Source organism: Saimiri boliviensis, chromosome 4 (genome assembly GCF_048565385.1).
Source record: "Saimiri boliviensis isolate mSaiBol1 chromosome 4, mSaiBol1.pri, whole genome shotgun sequence".
NCBI classification, from domain to species: Eukaryota; Metazoa; Chordata; class Mammalia; order Primates; family Cebidae; genus Saimiri; species Saimiri boliviensis.
The window spans coordinates 25,235,509-25,257,743 of NC_133452.1; the positions used below are offsets into that span (position 1 = coordinate 25,235,509).

At 36.5% G+C, this 22,235-nt stretch overlaps 1 protein-coding gene across 15 annotated transcripts in view; it reads right to left on the bottom strand.

Moving 5' to 3' along the window:
* UTRN (utrophin) overlaps positions 1-22,235 on the bottom strand; it is a 589,012-nt gene that overhangs the window by 196,240 nt on the left and 370,537 nt on the right. The window contains exon 1 of one of the 15 annotated variants that reach the window (XM_074397332.1): positions 1,208-4,361. The exons of the other annotated variants lie outside the window; for them this stretch is intronic. Within the exon in view, the coding sequence (XP_074253433.1) occupies positions 1,208-1,258 (51 nt within the window). The 5' untranslated portion in view covers positions 1,259-4,361. Of the gene's footprint in view, positions 1-1,207; positions 4,362-22,235 lie in introns of those variants that run through there. 15 annotated transcript variants of the gene reach the window in all.

A 22,235-nucleotide genomic window follows, 5' to 3' on the forward strand; every position in this document is an offset into this window, starting at 1 on the left:
AAGATGCTTAACGGCATATTAAAACGAGAGGTCGAAGTCTGCACTGCGTTACAAGCCTAACTCTTACATTACAGTAGAGTTGAAGGGAGAGACTGGGGGAAGCAACTGTGGCCAGGAGGGAGCACCCCCCCCCCCCACCAGGAGGAGCTAAATTCTTCTCTCTCCACCCTCATCCCCCCACAATGCTCCTATCACCAAAAGGCAAGCAATGACTGCAATTGTTTTGGAAAATCTTCCAAACTTCTCAGATGGCAAGGTGTTGCATCTTTTCCCTCTGGCAATTGTGGTTTGTAAGAAAAAGCCCATTATTCTTTTAATGACTCAATCCAATCTTGCTCCTACAGTATTCGTACTTGCCATGAACCATGGAGCATTCACAGTGAAAGCCACTGAGCACATCTTTTTAAATATTAATGATTGACTTAACATACCTAAGGAGGGAGGACTTCGCTCCTTTCTGCCTTTCTTTTTCTTTAAAGACTGAAAGAAGGTCGGTGCTTATACACGGCCCGAGGAGGTGTTCTGTTTTAACTATAAATGTAAGGCAGTATTTGGCAGGCTAGACTCCATCTACAGTGTGCCAAGAGCCTTCCTATGGAAAAAAAGAGCTACATACACATTTAATAATCCAAGCATTAAAGCTTCAAAGTGCATGCAAGCACTCCATGTTAGAACAGACACACTCAGATAAAAAGTCTGAGGTCAGATGTGCCACTGTCACTGTGAAGCGACTTCTGCCACCCAGAGCTGAGTCCCCAGGCAGGGTACAGGGCAGTGCACGGCAGGCAGTGGCTGGGCAGATAAAGCTCAGGGGTATAGAAAACAGAACCCATGCCTGTGAAGTCAGACTTTGGCACCAATACCCAGTGTTTGTTGCTGGGTTTTTATTTTTTTATTTTCGTTTTGTTTTTTCTCTTCAAAGAAGTTTCAGTTAAATTACCAGCTGACTTGAGTACAAAGAGTTTCTTCTGATGTGGAATTCTAAAAGTGACAGGCATCATGAGAAGCCCCTCCTGACCAAAGGAAATAATTGCTAATTAGCCCTTTACTTGAAAAACATATTTAAAGAGGAGAGCAAAATCGGATGTTCATTATAAATTATACTAAACAACCAAAGATTCAATAGAATATCTGCTATCTAAATGTATAGTGAAAAGACAAGAAAGAAGGGAAAAGAGCACATTCATGAAGTTTGCTTTCTGCATACCTTTTCAAATTTTGTCAGCAGTTCCCGTAAGCTGAAGTTCAGACCAATCATTGTCCAGTAGCCCTTGAAGCCTACATCTTTCCGGCAAACTTCCTTCAGACAACAACGTTTAACTTCTAACACCGTATCTTTTCTGGCTATACTTTAAAATCCTTTGTAAAATCCTTTACAAGCCTTGCCCCTGAGCTATGGTCCATCAGCAGCAGCGGCAGCTTGCGCTGGGACATTTTAGCCACCTCACGGTGGGTCCTTTTTTTCATGGACTTCGGAGTTCACAAGGAATAGACCTGCTTCTGTATTTCCTGGTAGCTGCGTTCCACGAGGCTGGCATGGTCTCCTCCTTCTCTGAGAAGCCCAGGATTCCCTTCTGCTCACCTCACTAACGACCTGCAGGCCACAACTGTTCTCTCCTGGGCCCCAAGCTTAGAGTTTGGTCTCAATTACACAGCGCAAAAAAAAGAAGCTATATCCTGGAAACTTGCATGAGAGAAGAAAAAAAAAAAGCCAAGTATTACCAACTTCCTCCATTCAGACTGATTTCAGAACGAAAAAAAAAAAAAAAAAAAAAACAACCCTGGGTAAAGAGCCAGTTTTCAAAGAGCATGACTTATGTAGAGGTCGAAGGAGGAGTGTACTCTTAGCTGAAGAAACACCAAAACACGGGACAAGAAGCCACCGGTTCTCACTCTCCCAGACACCAGCAGCCTGGGTTGCTATGGTAACCACCAAGCTAGTTTCAGTCCATTTCCCTAGGTCAGGCTGGCCTAAGGGATGCTGTCAGTGCAACAGAACTAAAGTTGTTTTAAAAGGTGTTCTGTCTGTCCGGAGAAAAACTCTCTCAGCAAATCCCCTAGTCCCCTCTGCAGGCTTTGCGGCAGAGGAGAGCAGCCTCAGTGGGTTCCGGCAGCTCCACGGGCTGATCTGACAGCAGTGTGGTAATCGACTTCTCTTTCCAACAGTTGTTTATTATTTTAATCAGCATCCTCCCTTTTCACCACCCCTCACACAGTTTGAAGTGAAAGCTCACTCCCACTTCCTGGAGGCCTGCCTGCCCCAAAAGTCAGTACTCTATCTCTTACATTGTCTCAATCTTGAAGGGATCACAGGTTCCATATTCCAGTTGGGAGCCAACCCATGAAAAGAAAAGGGAGTGAATGCACAAAATAATACTAATCACAAAAGGAAATAGGCGTTGATTAATTTTATTTTTCAAAAAGGTGTTAGCAGGAAACCGATGAAGAAAATACTTTTAAAGAAAAGTGTTTTGATCTCTTGGATGCCACTGAAAGGCATTCAGACTGTTTTCATATAGGGAATTTACTTGTTTCTGACACAAAACGAGAGAAACTATTGTACTCAAAATGTGAGTAATAACTACTCTGTATGTGTTTTCAGTTTTGATGTTAAATTACTATTGGCACTCAGACAAACAGCATCTTCCACAACGTTTTGAGTGTCATTGCTTTAAAGAAAAAAATTCCAATCCAAATTATAAATTCCTTGTAGTGATATTACAGATATCATTCCAAGGCAAAATGTGAATTTGCTTTTGCATTACATAGCTATATAGTATACCAATAAAGTATAATGGAAATGTTCATGTGTAAGGTGTTTCTCTAGTTGTATGCAGAATTTCATCATAAAGATGCAGTGCTTCTAATGGTGACACTATTACAAGTAGAATAATGTAAAATTTAACATGAGTAAGTTTACTTTTGGCATCAAGGCATAGACCAAAGTGGGGGAAAATCCTGAAATCAAAATACACATCTCATAAAGGGCTAATGAGTTATTTAAATATCAATATTGTTAACACTCATTTAATCAAGGGTAATAAGAGACTACATTTAACAGCAGAAAAACTAAAAACCTAACAGGGAACAGTACACAATGTGGTTATTATTTTTTGAATTTGCAAACCATTTATCTTTCCATTTCATTCCTAACTTATTTTCATATCAGTATTGAAATAGCATGTGTTTTACATATGCCCATCTATACAAATTTTAACAAGCTTTTAAAATATTTTCATTATTTATTCATAAAACCCTGCATGTCCCCAGGGGCAAAATGGCTTTATGAGCTTTCTAGCAGAACGAGTTTCACCTCAACGCACATTTGATTTCAAAAACAAATGTGTTAATCTAATGGTTATTCAGAAATTCACAAGTAAAAATAACCTACAGTTTGGATCAAAACAGCACTGACATCAGCATGAAGACCAACCATCAGAATTGTGGTGAAAATATTACAGAGAAAGTGGCCACAGGGAACCTAGTCTGTAAAGGCTCTAGGGCCACATGCTGAGATCTTTTAAGAGCAGCAAATAAACTTTTTACATAAATAAAAGACAAAAGAAACCACCAGCACCAACACAATCACCACCACCACACACACAAAAATAATAATAATAATAAATAAATAAATAAAAGAGGGAGAGAAAAAGAACAATCTTTCTCAGCTAGGCAAACTTCCAGCTACCACCCAGGGTGCTGGATGGCTGGGATCAGAGACATGTGCATACACGCCATTCCATTCCCCCATGCACAGATCAGAAGAGTGAATTAAACAAAAACTCCGTGAAACAACAGGGAATACCACAGTCTTGCTCTAAAGTAGACCCTTTCTGTTTAAAGGGTTCTTCTACCAGACAAGAATGATATGGTATTATTAGAGCCCCAAATATCTTGTATCCACATCCAAGGCTAAACACAAGGCACAAAGATGAGGAAAAATAAAGGGTATCCTTTGTATTAGGCCTTCTTTCCAAAAGATAAGAACAAGAGAACTTTTATCAGCCTGGTAAGTGCTTGAGCCTTAGACGGAAGAAAGGAAAAGAGTATATTCTCCTGTGGAATTAGAGAGTAGAATATCCAGAAGTTGTGGCCTCTCTATCAGCTACCTTCTCAGAAGTGACATTCTCTGCAAGGGTAGAAAAGACAACGAAAAATCCCTTACGTGCAGTTATGAGGCAACGAAAATGACGATGCTGACAAATCTAGCTATGATGGTAGCCTCTTTAGAAGAAAGAGTACAAAACTCTGTGGATCCATATTCAAAAACGGATCATCAAAACAATATGGAATCATTCAAAAGAATTTTTTTAAATTCTTAACTAATTTTAATACAGGGTAACTATACTCTCAAGAAAACACAAGAGAACAATTAAAAATGTTGTTTTTTAAGAGTTAAAGGCAAACAAATTATTCATGTAAAGATCTAAAGACATTCTGTAAAATTCAAATAGCTAAATATTTAATATATTACTCAAAAGTATTGCAGTCTTTGTTAACTGAGTGATATATTAGAAGTAAGACTTGTAAATGTGAGTTGCTTTTATAAAAGTGAGCACATTTCATCATGAATTTGTGTTTGATATCTATAAAAAGTATACTTTCCATTACTCGGATGTGGTGGCCTGTGACAATAATCCCAGCTACTCTACTCTGGAGGCTGAGGTGGGAGAATCACTGATCCAGGAAGGTTGAGGCTGCAGTGAATCGAGATCACACCACTGCACTCGGGCCAGGGCAATCAGAGTGAGACCTTGTCTTCAAAAAATTAAAATAAAAAAGAGTACTTTCTCAGTTTAAAGTCATTACACAAAATATCATCTTCATAATATACCTACATTTCCACCATACTTTTTTACCAACTACCTCTTTAATACATTATCGCCTATAATCCTGTAATCATTAAAACAAAAAATAGATGCCTCCAGTGAAAGCAATATATCACCAGAGAGACTTAATAAATTAGATGATGACATTTGAAGTAGTTGACATTTTGCCAGTTTAAGCCCATGTGCAAATCAATTATTCACTAATCCTCAGTAGGTGGAATAAGCTTGACACTACCAATCCCTGTAGCAGATCAACACTGAATAACCCAGAAATCTCTAGCTAAATAAGCTATGTTTCAAACATAGACATAGACTTTCATAAGAAAGCAAAAAGATTCCAGAACCAAAGAGAAGCACAGGAAAACTCAACAATGGACTCAGTAAAATCTAAATCTAAATCGCTCAATAAAAACCACATTCCAATGTCAAAATGAAGAGAGCCTTATGGATGGCTTTGCCAAGAACTTTCAAAGGGTAGGAAAATTTACAAACTTTTTGTACTTAAAAATTATATTTTATATAATTTGTTAAAGGATGACCTATTTAGTAATTTTAATAAGGCTATAAAAGATTCTTTATGATTCAGTAAACTAAGAAATTTGTATCTTACTCCTACAGTGGATCTTAAGGCACCCTTCCCACTAAACACAATTTTTAAAACTAAAGATCAAGTATGTTTTCTGTGTAAAATCTAACAGGTTTTCCTTTATATTGGCCAATACAAAGAATAAAAAGAAAAGAAATGAAGAAAAGCTTCTTAGGAGCCTCTAAAGTGAAGCATATGGGAGGTCAATAGGTGATTACACATAAATTGTTACATCATGGCTTATTCATTACTAAAACGAGGAGCTTCTGGCATGGGTAGAGAAGTTTATTTGTTGTAAGTCCATTCTGACTCAAAGAAAGATCCAGCTTATTTCTCGTGAAAGAAATAAACACAATTCTCCTTTTCATAACCCTTTTAACTCGGGGTTTATAATTCAAAAATAAAATAGCTGTAAGACCCTAATCACCATCTGAGATTTCAATTCATTGTCTTCTACCAATGAAGTTCCATTAGGGAGGGACCACTCCATACATTTGAGCTTTCAAGTTAACATCAGCCAGCAGTGAAGTCTGTCAGCTGGTAGCTATTTATGGTAATATACAGCCCTAAAGGGCAAAAAGTTCAATCTAAGGATGGAGGCCTGAGTCCCCTGATGAAAGGGAGAACTCTCCTTTTATCCCAGGAAGTTCAGGCCCTATACTTTGTACACAAAGAATTATTTTTAATGTTCGTCTCTTCAATATAATGCTACATATTTTGATAAGTTTACAGGTGGTCATGTAGAAATAAAAATTAGGATTCAAAAGAAAAAGATTCAATACTTAATATATTTTCTAAAACACATGGCGGGAAGATTCCAACAGACATTCAAAGAGGTACAAAGAGCTTTTTCTTAAGGGGAATGGGTGGGTGGGGTAGAGGTTCAGAAGACAAATACCAGCTGATTTGCTTCCGAATTAGCCAACCAGGTGCTGGGGTCAGCCTTCAGCAACCTTCTAAATATTTAATAATTCAGACAGCACTTTATTAGGTGACTAAAAATAATGCCAAGACAAGTTAATGTTTCCAAACCATATTCTTCCCAAAAAATACGCAGCATCAGACAAGAGGGAAACACTCTCAGGAGGCCAAGCCTGAAATTCCAGATGCCTACTTTACAGCACATGCCAGTGGGATATGCAAGTAAACCCACAGGGCTCTGAAAAGAAGGCTCTTAAAGGTTTTCGAAAGGTTTTATAAAGGTTTCTCCAATTTTCTTCAGCTATGCAGATTTAGAAAATGAAAGCCAAAATTAAAACACGAATTTTAATAACAGCAATGAAAATGTCAAAACAAATCAAAATCGAAAGCGCTGTTTTCAGTCACAAGTAAAAAGCTGGTACTTTCCCCAGGAGGGTATTGTTCCTACAATTTGAATACATACTTAAGGAACTAACATTGGGTAAACACAGAGGAAGTTCAAACTAACCCCATGTGATGAGCTATACTTTTGTGTGTAATACTAAGCAGTGGGATTTCTCTCATGCTTGCAAGCTCATATAGTCATTGTGGAGTTACTGGTTCAACTCTGAACCATGTCCCTGCCATCTTCCTACTTAGGAACCCATTCAGGATTCTCTGCAAAATCACACTCCACATCTATATCAACTCTGTAATCATGACCTGTCTTCGCGAATATCACCAACAACCCGTCAATACTTAACCACATGAACTACTCACACTTACAACTATGGTTCTCCCTGAAAAGTCATATACCACAATTATCCATTTTTTCCCTCCAGTTATATTTATTTTCTGTACCCTTATCTCTCTTCCTTCAGATGTTTGCTCTGAGCAATGATTTCTACATTATGTCTTCTTTCCAAAAAGCTTTCAATAAAGTACTCCATAGACAGTGAACACAGACAATGTATTATCCTGCTTACATGGAACTCAGAAGGCTGATTACAAAATGAAGAATTCCTTTGCGTTGAGCCATTACATTTCCTAGAGATTATTAGAATCTGCCAAATTTGGGGTTGGGGATAATCTAATGATGTCCATCAAATATTAAAATGCATATAACCTTTGACTCAGAAATTCTATCACTAGGAATTTGCAAATGTGTACACATATACATACAAGAAAACTATCTAGATGCCCATGAAAAGGTAACTGGATAAATAAATTATGGCAGATTCACATAATGAAATGCTGTATAACTATGGAAAAGAGAGAGAAATAGTTTCCAGGTGCAAATAATTAATCTCTGAAATGTATGCATGCACATACTTATGTATATGCCAAAAAGCAAGGAGAGCCATAAAGTTACATAGTTAATATACAGGTACAATCTATGAGATACAGATAATATGTCTGTAGAGATCTATAATATAGCAATAATGGTGACCTCTGAGGGAGGGATGGAGAGCTGAGAGTCTAGAACGGGTCATTTCAATGTCAAATCTTTTATACTGTGGAAAAATTTTGCCACAGCATGTGTTAAACTTTTTTCACACAAGATTAAATCAATAGATAGAAAATCCCCAAGTAAAACATGTCTATCTTCCTGGGTAGATATCTATTCCAAAAAGGGTGGTATCATTATATTTGAAAGCTAATGGTACTGGAGACAATTATTTTTGCCCTAAAAGTTTCAGAAGTTTTGAGGTGCCAGATGGTCTAACACTACCAAATCAGCCCTCAAGAGAAACAAGCCTTCTGCAGCAGACAGACGGCTGGTCAATGGGAAGCTTTTCTAAGGGACACATAGACAAAGCCTTTTTGTTCTCATAAGTTACTTTATAACTAGTAGCTCTTGCTTACTTAAATGACAACTTTGTGTCTAAACAGGCATTATATAACTCAAGCTATTCTCTTTCCAAGGAAACCAGTATCCCCATTGTTATCTACTACTGTGATACTGTGGTTTAAAGGTTTTGGAATGTTTATAAAAATCTGTTGATAACACTTGAAAACGAATGTCTGGCCTGATTTGTCCAGGCAATTGAAGCATCGCTTTATCTTTCAAGTAGGTTTAAGTGATCCCAACTAGACTGTGGCAGAGCGAAAGCGCCAGAGTCTACCAGTGTCTAAAGAGATGCTGCAGTATGAATAGCACCTTCGTTCATGGATCGAAGTTACAGAAATTATAATTTAATTATGAGGGCAGGTCTTTCCTGTGATGTGATAGTGAGTAAGTCTCATACCCTGGACCCTGCTTGTCAGGTTCAGAAAAGGGATGCTTTATGTGCCATGAAGGTTACTATAAAAACATACTAAAGGAAATGAACCTCTACAGGTGAAGCAGCCACCTGACACTGACATCAGCCACGTTCTTGTGTAGGGGTAAGTTAAGCTACAGCAGGAGGGAATTTTCCATGTCTTGTCATTGCAAGCTCTGCATTTGAAATTGCCAAACCAAGGAATTTAAAGCACAATTTCAATCTAGAACTTGATCTGGAAAGCATTTTAACTTTAAAATCAGAATATGGAATAATAAGGAAGTTACAGAGCCTTTAAAAGTACAACCCCCTGGGGACTCAGGGGAAAGGGTGGGAGGGCAATGACAGATAAAAGACTACACAGTGGGTACAGTGTACACTGCTTGGGTGATGGGTGCACCGAAGTCTCAGAAATCCCCACTAAAGAACCTATTCATGTAACCAAACACCACTTGTTTCCCAAAAACCTATTGAAATAAAAAGAAATACTGTAGAGAAAATAAAAAGGCAAGACACAAACTAGAAGAAATTTGCAACACGCAAACTGACACTACACACTAGTATAGAAAAGACTGTCGTTCAGGATGATAAGAACTTAAGTCATCGGAATATAACTTCCTCAGTAAAAATTGAGTCAGATCATTCTACTACTATGATGGTCTGAAAAGCAATACAGAAAACTTTTTAATCATATGAGAAAATATTCACTGATGTTACATGTAAACTAGATTACTAATCTGTATTATTTTGTTTTGGTCCTACAGTGCATATTTCATGGGATAAATAAGAAAGAATAACACTCTTGAAATCAAAAGACCTGTGTCATGATTTCCTTTATGATACTATCTAGCTGCTTGACCCTGGAACTCCTGTCTGAACCACGATTTTTCTGTGTAGAATGTTCCTCTAACACTTGAGCAAACACTCTTATCAGAAAGATATTCACTGGTACTATATAATTGATTGTGCATTTGTTTCAATAAAAATTTATTGAGAGTTAGTTTTAGTTATAGGACAATTAAGACTTTCTTATTATTATATGTGATACTAGAATGCCTGGACTGAGTTTTTCAGAGGTGAGGGTTTTCATATATTTCCAAAAAAATGATAAAAACTCTAAAAATGTATTATAATATACTATTATATGCTATAATGGTATATTATTTAGGTTGGTTTAATGGCAAAAACCATGATCACTTTTGCACAAACCTAATATTTTGAGAGAAGCTAAGTTTATAGTTTTAAATATTTCTGCATATTTTTACCACAATGTAAACTTGTTAAGATTTAACACTGGCTTTATTTTATTTAACAACAAAATTTTAAAAGCAAATATAAATAGATTACATGAAAGTTTCACCTCCTGATACGGTTTGACTGTGTCCCACCAAAGTCTCATCTTGGATTGTAGCTCTCATAATTCCCCCATGTGTTGTGGGAGGGACTCGGTGGGAGGTAATCACATCATGAGGGCAGGCCTTTCCCATGCTGTTCTCATGATAGTGAGTAAGTCTCATGAGACCTGATGGTTTTATAAAGGGGAGTTATTCTGCACAAGCTGTCTTGCCTGCCACCATGTAAGATGTGCCTTTGCTTCTCCTTTGCCTTCTGCCATGATTGTGAGGCCACCACAGCCATGTGGAGTCCATTAAACCTCTTTCTTTTATAAATTGCCCAGTCTCCAGTATATCTGTCTTTATTAGCAGCATGAGAATGAACTAATACATCTCCTCACAGGATTTCTTCATGCCATCCTTCCTGAGTCACTATTTTCTCAAGTTCTATATGCTATATGACAAACCTAACTGAATTTGACTAATTTATCTAATAAAAAAGTTACTTCTTTTAGCTCACCTTCTGTTTCCTCATTAAAGCTAGTATATTAGTAGCTAATTTAAAATCTAAATTAAATATGACATTTTTTTAGAACACTTATACAAAATGCTTACAACTGGCAAGCTCTGTTTTTGCTCCATGGAAAAAACAACATCAAAAACAAAACAAAACAAAACAGAAAAACAGAAACAAAAAAAGTTCTCTGTAAGTTCCCAGCTCACAGATATAAATCAAACGTTCTTCATACTATCATATCATTCCTTGTGTCTTTGATGACTCTCCATATCCCAACCCCAAAATAATTGTGACGCAGTGCTTTCCAATAGAACTTTCTGTGACAATGAAAATATTCCATCTTTGTGCTACTCAATAGAGTAGGGTGGCTATTAAACACTTGAAATGTGGCTCATGATGTGACTGGGGAAATACATTTTGGTTTTAATTTGAATTCATTTAAATACTCACAAACAATTGGTGGCTGTGGTATTGGAAAGTGTAGCCCTAATTTGTAACTTTCAAGGTGCCACAATATAGCCTTATCTTACATACCAGGCACTATCCCTACAATATTTTAAACAACAGGCTTTCCTAGCATGCCCTGATGCACTTTGTACTTTTTCTCTGTTGATAAAACTCTATTCTCTTAAATAATAGCTTCCTTGTGTTTTTTTTAAATCTATTCAAATTTTATCTATTATTGAAGTCAAATTCAATTTCCACCTTCTACTCAAAGCCCTGCATTATAACCTTAATTCAACAATTTCCTATCCAAGCCAGCCATTTCCATTATTCTGTAGTCACCCTGCACCTTACTCACATGTTGCCTTGGCTTGTTTACAGGTTGTTTTGCCAATCTGCTTTCCCTTCCTTGTCGCCCCAAGGGAGTTAAGCTCTTTGAGAGTTACATAATTAAGAAAAAAGTTAAATGTATTTGTCCCTCATGACCTGTAGAATCATAAATGTAAAACCATTGCTCAATAAATACTTTTTATTTGACAAGAGTAAAACAATTTGAATATATTAAAATGATTCACTCTTCTTATTTTGCCGTAATAGAACAGAAAGTCATGATCTTGACAGACTTTTACACATTTATGAAGTTACCAAAATAGTATTCAATTCAAATTGCAAGTCAAAAATTTTAGGGCTTGATTTTAATGCGTTGTTCCATTTTCTAAAAGGATCCCAAGTTCCCCTGCAGATCTGCATTCATCTTAACTCATAAATTTCCCCCAGGACAGAGGCTCCTGTCTTCCTGTAAATCACTCAAGCTTAACTTCATGATGGAAAAAGTTAATTTGATTGTATTTTTTTAGTCATACTTTAAATTTTAAAAGAAAGTGCTGCCCTCTTGTGAAATGAGGTAGAAGATTTATCATTTCACTGACAGTTGTGTAAATACTACAAAGGAATTAAAAGTTAAATTTTAACATTAAAAAAAAAATTAGGGTTTATCTCAAAGTTGTGTTTGTTTCCCCTGAGGTCTCTCCCTGCTGTGCTTTTCTGCTCTATTGGTAAATTTCCCAACCAAACGAGAAATGGATATTAAACTGCTCTCCTTTGCACTATACTTGAAAAATAATGAATGAGTGGTATATTTTCACTCTATTGGGAATGAAAGGCTGTAGTCTTTATATTACTGAGGGGAGATATGGGAGCAAGAGCCAGCGAAGAAGATGCATCAGTGACAACATGGGAAGACTCAAGTCAACTCACTGTCTGACCTTGGGCAAGAGTTTAACCCCTATGTGCTCCACTCCCTTAGCTATAAAGTAAGTATTTCAGTCATATCCCAAACTGTGTAGAATTGTGTTAATATTGAGAAGCATAGGTAACATAAATAGCATAGTGTTTATCATCACATAGTAAGTGCTTACTGTAAGTTATTTAAATAATAGAGTCCCTAAGAAAATCTAACTACAATATATGTCATCCTTTATTCAGGCATTCACTACATGGCACAGGTACTAGATACCATGAAAATATATATCTATATATCTATATATATAAATATTATTTTGCAGGAGCTTCATTCCGAACTATGTGTGAAAGTTGTAGATGCCAAAATAGAATCGATTCTGTCAAACCCTAGTGAACGGAGTTACAAGGCCTTGAAGGGGGAGCCCTCACTCACAAATGCCTGTAAAGGCCTTATCATAGACATTCCTGCAGTTACTGCACATTTGCCAGTAACAGGACTTACAGCAAGGAAATTCCCCTGGACTGCAAAGCTCCAGATAAGCCGCTTGCACAAGGACACCTGTGAGTAACGATGTCTTTAACAATGATTTGTCGCCAACTCTTGCAGCAAGCCCTTGCAACCAATGGTCTTTCTAGTTTAACAGTTTATGAAGACTTCTCTTTGTCCTTAAAAGTTTCCCTTTGCACCTGTAATCCCAGCACTTTGGGAGGCTGAGGCAGGTGGATCATGAGGTCAAGAGATCGAAACCATCCTGGCCAACATGGTGAAACCCCGGCTCTACTAAAAAATACAAAAATTAACTGGGCATGGTGGTGTGCACCTGTAGTCACAGCTACTCGGGAGGCTGAGGCAGGAGAATTGCTTGAACCTGGGAGGCGGAAGTTACAGTGAGCTGAGATCGTGCCACTGCACTCCACCCTGGTGCCTGGTGACAGAGCAAGACTCTGTCTCAAAAAAAAAAAAAAAAAAAAAAAAGTCTCCCTTTGGCCCCAATCCCTTTGGATGTGCCTGTGATTTGCCTCAGTTCACATTTTCTGGGTTGCAATCTTCTGCTGTTTTCAAATAAACTCCTCTGTTCTGGATAGCCTAAGTTTCTTTTTGGGTTGACACATGAAAATACATGAAAAATTATTCCATGATTTCATGAAGAACAAGTACAAGCAGATTTACAATTGGCAGAAATGACCAGTATAAATCCTATGGGCTTTAAGGCTCCAATTAAACTTACCAGTTTACTCAAAACCTACTTGAGTGACAAATAATGAATTATCTCAATTCTAAAGGTACTAAGAACTAGACAGGAAAAAACAAATCCCAAACTGAGTATTATCCAACAGAGTTTTTTTTTCTTTCCAGAGTATGCTTTTTGGAATAAGATTTTGCTCTTTCTCCTATCCTCTCTTCCGGAATTAGGATGGAGGGAGGATCAGAGATTGACTGGACAAAATAGTATAGCAAGAGGAGGCTGAGCTATTTGGACTATTTCTCTAACCTTAACCAACTTGAGTAACACACACTGGTTTTCATTTACCCACCACACTGGGACTCACATGTAAATAGGTTTATTTACATAAGAATATTAAAAACAGGTGTGTCCATTTTAAAAGTGTTTACAATGTAGAATATTCTTTGATTTTCAGTGTACTGAAAATCAAAGTTGTCTACAGAAAGTAATCTTCAGAAAATTCTTTTGTAATGTAAGAGATCGTTTGTCAAATTAAAAGCCACCCCCTGATACATCTGCTTTTCCAGTTTAAAGATTTATGTGTGAAAGGTTTTCTTTACTTAGGAAAACCTCCCATTTCTTGATAGGTATTATGACAGAGAATAAGGGAATGCTGGCATGGTGGAGTGAAAAAATGCCTCAAGGAGAGCACGGATCTTATATTTCCTTAATATAATATGGATTTTCTCTTTTTAAACAAAATCTTCTTTTAAAAATAACCTGTAAGAATGGATGAATGACAATCATGTTGTTCTGTTATTCTAATTAGTTGCTTGTCTGTTCAAATAGCAGACAGCCACAGAGGAACCTAGTAACATTTTGGCAAGCTAACTGTGGAAAACAGTCTCCAATTAAATGCTAAGGGAAGGAAATTAACATGCACACATTTTAAATTAAATAATGCTTTGACTTTACTGGACTTAGGCAAAAGAAATGTTGACTCATCATACACTTAAGGGAATGCTTCTAATAAATAAATGAAGCTTAAAAAGGTGGAAAAACATGCCTCAATAACTTTTCAAGCCGAATAGAATTGCATGACACTGTAACCACTAATTTTCTTAATCTTGCAGAGGGGGCAGAAGTCTGACAAAGTGAACTGTTAAGTAAGTATACAGTAAAATAGAAGGAGTAAACTCGGGCCTTGTTACCATTTATTTAATCAGGTAAAACAGAATCTGTTTAGTGACCCATATTAAAGATCAACAAGAAAGGGATTTTAAGTTCAGAGAATAAGAGAAATGAACCCCTAGAGTGTGAGCTAAATAATATGTTTTCAATAAAGGTGTGTTGATTCAATGTGATGGACCACTGAATACCATTTTGACATAAATTTTTTTAAAGAGTTGCTTTCTCCCCCACTCCCATTACAAGCAGCCAACTCTGCTCTGACCTCCCACTTTTTGCCAGAGTCAGAACCATGCTTTGAGAAGTCCATAATACTCACATCACCAACTCAGCTTTCTCCATATCTCCTGTTCCCTTTTAAAATTGCTCTCCTTGAGCCCCAACAGCCCCATTATACAATATACATTTCTTGATCATCACCTTTGGTGTCTTCTCCAGTTCATTTTATTTCTTCAGATTCATATGTGTTTCCTCTAATGCTTCAGATTCTGTCTCGTTATTAATCAGAAAACTAACATCACCTGTATTATTTGCCACCTTGTTAATTTCGCAAGGTATCATTTTATGACATGAATCCTATTTCCATTATTTACCTAAATGCTTGTGTTTTCTCTGTTCTTTCTAAATTGAACTAAGAGAAAAGTCCAAGGAATAATGCAGAAGTTGCCTTTGAAGCCAGTAAGTGTAAAAACATCTTCAAAACAAAATATAACAAAATAGTATCTAAGGACTATAACTATTTTAAAAGGCACAATTCTATTTAACTAAACAAAATTATTTATAGTAACTAGGGCAGACACAAATAATTCATTAGTGTGCCCTCAAGAACAAAAATTACTTGGGAATAAGAATCCAATTTAATCCCTGGTATGGATGTATCTCCAGGACTCTACAAAATTCTATGCTCATATTAACCTAAAATAAAGAATAGAGGGACCAACTTTCCTCAACAGAGTTTACTGAGAACAGCAAAAATTGCAGTTTGGGTTATGCTTGCTTTGGCTGACCACAGGTGCATGCAAAAAGGCTGAAGCAAGGGGAAGCTTTTGAAAGAAAAAAAGTTCACATTAACTGTTTTGAAACAAAGACTACTGGTTCCAAGAGCTTGTTACAGGAATCCACATCAGCTCACTGGTGAAGGCAGCTCTTGTTAGGCAAATTTCCTTGTACAAGCAGCTAATCTGGAATAGTTTGGTTCTGAGGAATTTCTTTTTTCTTTTCTTTCTTTCTTTCTTTTCTTTTCTTTTCTTTTTTTTTTTTTTTTTTTTTTTTTTTGAGATGGAGTCACTGTTGTTGCTTAGGTTGGAGTACAATGACTTGACCTTGACTCACCGCAACCTCTGCCTCCCAGGTTCAAGCAATTCTCCTGCTTCAGCCTCCCAAGTAGCTGGGATAACAGGCATGCACCATCACACCTGGCTAATTTTGTATTTTAAGTAGAGATGGGGTTTCTCCATGTTGGTCAGGCTGGTCTCAAACTCCCAACCTCAGGCAATCCACCCACCTTGGCCTCCCAAAATGCTGGGATTACAGGCCTGAGCCATGCGCCTGGCTGTTCTAAGGACTCTCTTGGGATAGTTTCCATCATAGGCATACATGTGGGAGCTCCCTTAATTCATGGCCTCTTGGTTCTGCTTTGTTACTGTTTGGCATGAACCACTTCATTTTGGTACTGGTAAATTTCATATCAGCTAAATTTGAATTTATTATCACTTTTTAATAAAGTTGAGATAAAGTTGGTTTCTCTGATAAACTAAGAATTACAAAATGATACAGTATTTTCTTTTTTTTTTTTTAGAAAAACACTGTGAAAAAATGTAACTAAAACATTGCCGGGGAAAAATACAAATTAGGCCCTAAAAATGTATGACTAATATATAACCAAATACATAATTCAATATGCTTTACATTTTATGGCTGTCATAATTATCTCCATTTTTAGAACTTCTTGAGATTATTATTATGATGTTAACAATTTATAAAGCTAAATAATATTACATGTGTAATAAAATATTTATTTTTACTTGTAATGAGTCAGACCCTGGTATTTTTTTCAAAAACGCTAATTCAGCTTAGAAAAGTATTTAATCTATCTATGAAGGTTATATTTTGCATCTCTGGATCCAAAATAACACGTAAGCATCAGCCATTTGAATAAATCAGGAAGACTTTTTCGATATTAATTTTAGAGTTAATTTTAAATGGGTAAGTGGATAAGGATTAGGAATTTTTACTTAACAAGCATTTAGTTCTGTACATAGGTTTCTACATAGTTCTACGTACGGTTTTGCTTTTCCTTGACATGTATTGATTTGCTTCAGCAATTGTGGATCCATGCCTTTTATTCACATATTTCTCTGCTTTGCAAAGGTAAATACAGTCACATGTGACTCAATATTAAGCAGAAAAATTTCTCACTGATTTTGTCTTTTTCAGGAAGATGACGTAAATAATTAACTATACTACAAATGTGATACAACACAAACATCATGGACTCAACTGTGCAAGTAAAACAATTTTTAAAAACATGTGCATGTTTGTAGAAGGATACAGTGGTGCAATTTTTGATCCAGTCTCAGGACTACCTCAGCAAAACTGACATGAATTTTTAACAAAATAAAATTATTTACAAAATAAATAAAAATCTGAACATTATAACTATCCGACACAACCTACTCTCTCACTGGAAAAAAAGTTAAACTCTTTTCTTTCTTTTTTTACTCAAATGCAATATTTTAAACTTAGACTTTGGATAGCTATAGTCCCCTTAAAATACATTATTTTCCAGTCCTCTCTGATAAACTAAAATCTAAACTTTTTACCTTTAAGGTCCCCCTTTCCAACTTCCATGAATCTCTCTGGTTTTAAAACGATAACCACTCATGTAAGTTCCTTTCTAGTCTCCATCATTTTCTGATAGAGACATGAGCCCTTGATCACCCAGAAGCACCTTTAAGTTTGGCCTTGGACTTTTCTCTCAGGTACCAATAAATTTTCCAGGACAATCTACTATAAAATAGTAGATTCTTCTATAAAATAGTAGATACTACTATAAAATAGTAGATATAGTAGATACTATAAAGTAATAATAATAACTCCAGGAAAAATATCCTGAAGACCATGATCAAAAGAAGACTGAAATAACAGATTTGGGATTCTGATAGACTCCACAGAAAAAATGATAAGTTTATGTAAAAGCAGAAGGAGCAAAAAAATAATAAATTAGTCTCAGGGTCAAAATTTCTCTGATTATGTAAAATCTATTTGAGAAGCACATCCGATAATACATTGTACAATAATAAATATAATCTACCCAAAGAAATCAATATTTATAAAAAAACCAATGTTTATTCCCTCAATTCTAGGGGAAACTATACATTCAAAATAGAACAACTGTCCTACTAGGGGCAAAAAAATCTCCTCCTTCTTGGGCTGGGGAGATTGTGTCACTATTTTCTAATTTCTTCCAAATAAAGAAGGCATTTCCAATTAAATAGATAAGAAAATGGGAAGTTGTAGAGTCCTCTGAGAGAGTAGAGGAGGTGGGCAGATTGGTGACATTTTATCTCTAAACAAACTTTCCTGTCACTAGCACAAAAGAAGAGGAATGGAGCCATTTGCTGCACAACTTATCTGAGCAAGAGGAAAGCAAGCATAAAACTTCTCAAAAATCTTTCAAAATATATTATTTTTGTCTCTTGAGATTCGAGCTATAACAACGGAAGACTGCACACACAAAATAGAAGATATTAAGGTGAGAATGATGTCAGATTAGCAGAAAATGAAAAAGAAATGGCTTGAAATAAGATCTAAATATGACTGGGACAACTAAGACAAAAATTAGGCTTAATACAATGAGTATAATCTCTGTGGATCCACACTACATATTAAATCCGCACCTGTTAATTTTTCTGGCTCGTAATACTGGGTATTTGTACAAGTAGTCTAAATAAAAGGAAAATTATGCGTAATAAAAAGAGCAGTTCAGACCATGCTTTTGCAGCTTTTTAACTGAGTCAAAATTGGTTAATCTGAACACAGACAGTAATTAAGAAAATATCATCATCATTTCAAAACGGGACATACACTTTATGCCTCGTTTGAGATCTCATTAACCTGGAATAAGTTCTAGTCAAAGACAAACAGGTTTTACATACCATACTAGATTTTAATTATAGCTAAATATAGTTGCATATTTTATATTCATATAAACACTTGCATTGCCTGTGTCAAGATTCTTCAGCAATAAGACTTCTGTGAACCGAAAAGCATAAAGTCAACCAATCACTAATCAACTGCTTTATTCGTGGCGATATTATTTAGGTCTTGAGTATTTTCTCCCTAATAACTGAGTTCTACTCAGTTGAATTTACTAAAAGCACAGGACAAACTCCAAATCTAAAAGTAGCATTTTGCTATCTTACTTAATACAAGCATGGCATCCAGAATCTATAATTACCTTAAGGCCAAGGAATCGTTTCAATAATGGGTTATATAAACCCAAAATAAAACTCTACACACCCCACAACCATCAGAATGGACCAATCCTCTCAGCCAAGGGCATTTCAGAGTTACCGTGAAAAACTAGTTCAGGCCATGATGGAAGAAGGGGCAACATTATACCCCTCCAGAATTAACATCAACACAGACTTTATTTTTATTTATGTATTTATTTTTGAGACAGAGTTTCATTCTTATTGCCCAGGCTGGAGTACAATGGCACGATCTCGGCTCACAGCAAACTCTGCCTCCCGGGTTCAAGCGATTCTCCTGCCTCAACCTACCCGAGTAGCTGGAATTACTGGTATGTGCCACCACGCTGGCTAATTTTGTATATTTAGTAGAGACAGAGTTTCTCCATGTTGGTCAGGCTGGTCTTGAACTCCTGACCTCAGGTGATCCACCTGCCTCGGCTTCACAAAATGATGGGATTACAGGGGTGAGCCACCACACCCAGCCCAACACAGACTTTAAGTCTAATATGAAACAATCTATTCTCTCTGAAGCCTGCTACTTAGAGGCTTCCTCTGCAGGATAAAACCTCAGTCTTCACAACCCCTAACTGTAACCCAGACATTCTGTCCTACTTTGAATAATTCTTTCAACCAATTGGCAATCAGAAAATTTTCAAATCTATCCATGACCTAGAAGCACCACCCCTCCTCGCCTACTTTGAGTTGTCTCACCCTTCTAGATCGAACCACTGTAAATCTTACAAGTATTGATTGATGTATTATGTCTTCCTAAAATTTATAAAAGCAAGTTGTACCCCAGCTACCTTGGGTACATGCCCTCATGACCTCCTGAGGCTGTGTCATGGGTACATTTTTAGGCTTGGCAAAATAAAATTTCTAAATTGATTGACAACTGTCTCAGAGACTCCTGGGTTCAGAGTTATTATCATTGGTGAGAATTAGTTAGGAACCCTAAGATACAATCTGGTGCACTGTTTGTATTATTAATAACTGACCCTCCTCAATTCCAAAGGTAAAAAATCTTTTATTTCACTTTACTTATTAATCTGAAATAAATATTCTTTGTTTAAGAACTTCTGGTCTTCAAATGAAACAGACAACCAAAAGATTACTGACATTAAAAACTACTTCAACTGCAAAAATTAAAAATTAGTGTATTTTAGATTTCAAAAACAACAAAGATCACAGTTGAGAAGCAGTTCTTTTCAAAACATTTTAATTTATAATGTAAATCTTGTGACCAAGCTGGTGAACTTTCATACAAACCCCTAATAATAACAGTTGTTAAAACAAGCATCTATATTGCAATGTTCATGAGACCAGAGGTTTGAACAAACAAATATAAACTGTACCCCTGCTCAAATCTGTAAGTTGCAAGACACTCTTTAAGGGATAAGAACTTAACACATTTTTTTCTGGCAATTTCTCAAGAAACTGTAAGTTCATGGTCTTAGTACAGAAATACATAAAGTGAATGTATGATACCAGTTGAGGAGAATGTAAAAGAGAGTTTAGACACTGTGAACCTTTTGGGGTTCTTTGGTATTATACTAAGGGATACTCTTAATGTATCATGTTTAGGACTGGACTTTGGCAGTCCTCTCTAATCTACTCTTTACAATAATTCAATTCCAGCTATAACATATTTGATAATTATTTTCCGATTTCTCTTTGAACATCTGACACAATGGGGAACTACTTCTCATTACGTTAGATCCCAAAATTTCTTCTTTACAATAAGGTGGAAGGGGGAGGTGTTTCCATGATACATTTTAGCTTCCTCTTGCATCACAGAACAAATACATTTTCAAAAGATAATCCTTCCTCGATTTGAATATAACTGTCATGATCCCTTGGTGTTTCCTCTCTTTCTCTCTCTCTCTCAACCAAAAACACCTTGTTCACTGAGCCACTTTTTCAAATCTTAATGTTGTCCACATCATCTCTAACACATGCTGGAGAGTTTCCTGGAATAGCCTCCCTCTCTCCTGCCCCTGATAATGCCTCATAACCTTGCGGCCAGGATAATACCAACACATTCTTCAGAATTGTCTGCAGATGCTCTCCCCTGGAAAGTCTGCTCCGTCATCTCAAAGCTTTGTTAATGCCCCTCTTGCATATAGAAACTCCCACAGCAACATCTGGCAGACAGCCCTAACACAACACAGATCACCTTGTCTCTTTATACAGCTTTATGACTCAAAAAAATACTGAAAATAAAAGCAAAATAAGAAAAAAAAGTAAGAAGTAAGAAGACTGTGTATTTGATTTACTGGGTGTGGAAATGAATAGAAACAAAGTATTCAAGAATGATACCTACATTTCTGGCTTTGGTAACTGAGCAAGATTAACAAACAAGGGAATACACAGTAAGTGAAACAGATTTGAGTTTTAAAGGGTCTGCTGAATCACAAACTCGTGTGTCCAGTGAGCAGTTGGATATAATTATATAGAGCTCAAGAGAGAGTTAAGGGGTGAAGATAAAGTTTGGGAGTCATTAGCAAATAGGTCGTTACAGAAGCCTGGGAAGAGTATATCCAGTGAAAATGAAAGAGATTTAAGTACAGAAATTGGGAAAATTAGTTAAGTACTGAGCAAAGGAAAGTGAACAAAGAAAAAAAGAGAAGAAATGGCCAAATATGGCAATAAAACCAAGAGTCTATGACAAATCAAGAGATGAGGACACTTGAGAGTATTGTCACTGTACAATGGACAAGGACAGGAAGATAAAACTACGTAAAATCTGGGGAGAGGTAAGCAGTAGATCTCAGTGATCCTGGCAATGCCCATGCTGCTGTCATTGATGCAGAACATCATTTTTATTTTTATTATTTTATTATTTAGAAACAAAGTCTCATTCTGTACCTTAGGCTGGAGTGCAGTGGCAAGATCATATTTCACTGAGTCTTGAACTCCAGTGCAATCCTCCTACCTCAGCCATCCAAGTAGCTGGGACTACAGGCATGAGCCACCATGCCTGACTAATTAAAAAAAAAAAAATTCTTACAGATGGGGGTTCTGTTATTTTGCTCATGCTGGTCTTGCATTCCTGGCCTCAAGCGATCTTCCCACCTCAGCCTCCTGAGTTGTCTTCTAAAAGGATCATAATCAATAACTACAGTTTAATATACAACATTCTATCATACAAGAAAAAGAAAACACATATAACCTACATGTACAACTTCCAAAATTAATTTTAAATACCACTGGTAACTCAGAGCATTGTTTAGTAACTCTGATTAACTGAAAATCAATTCTGATGTAATTTTCCAAACAGATATATCCTAGTC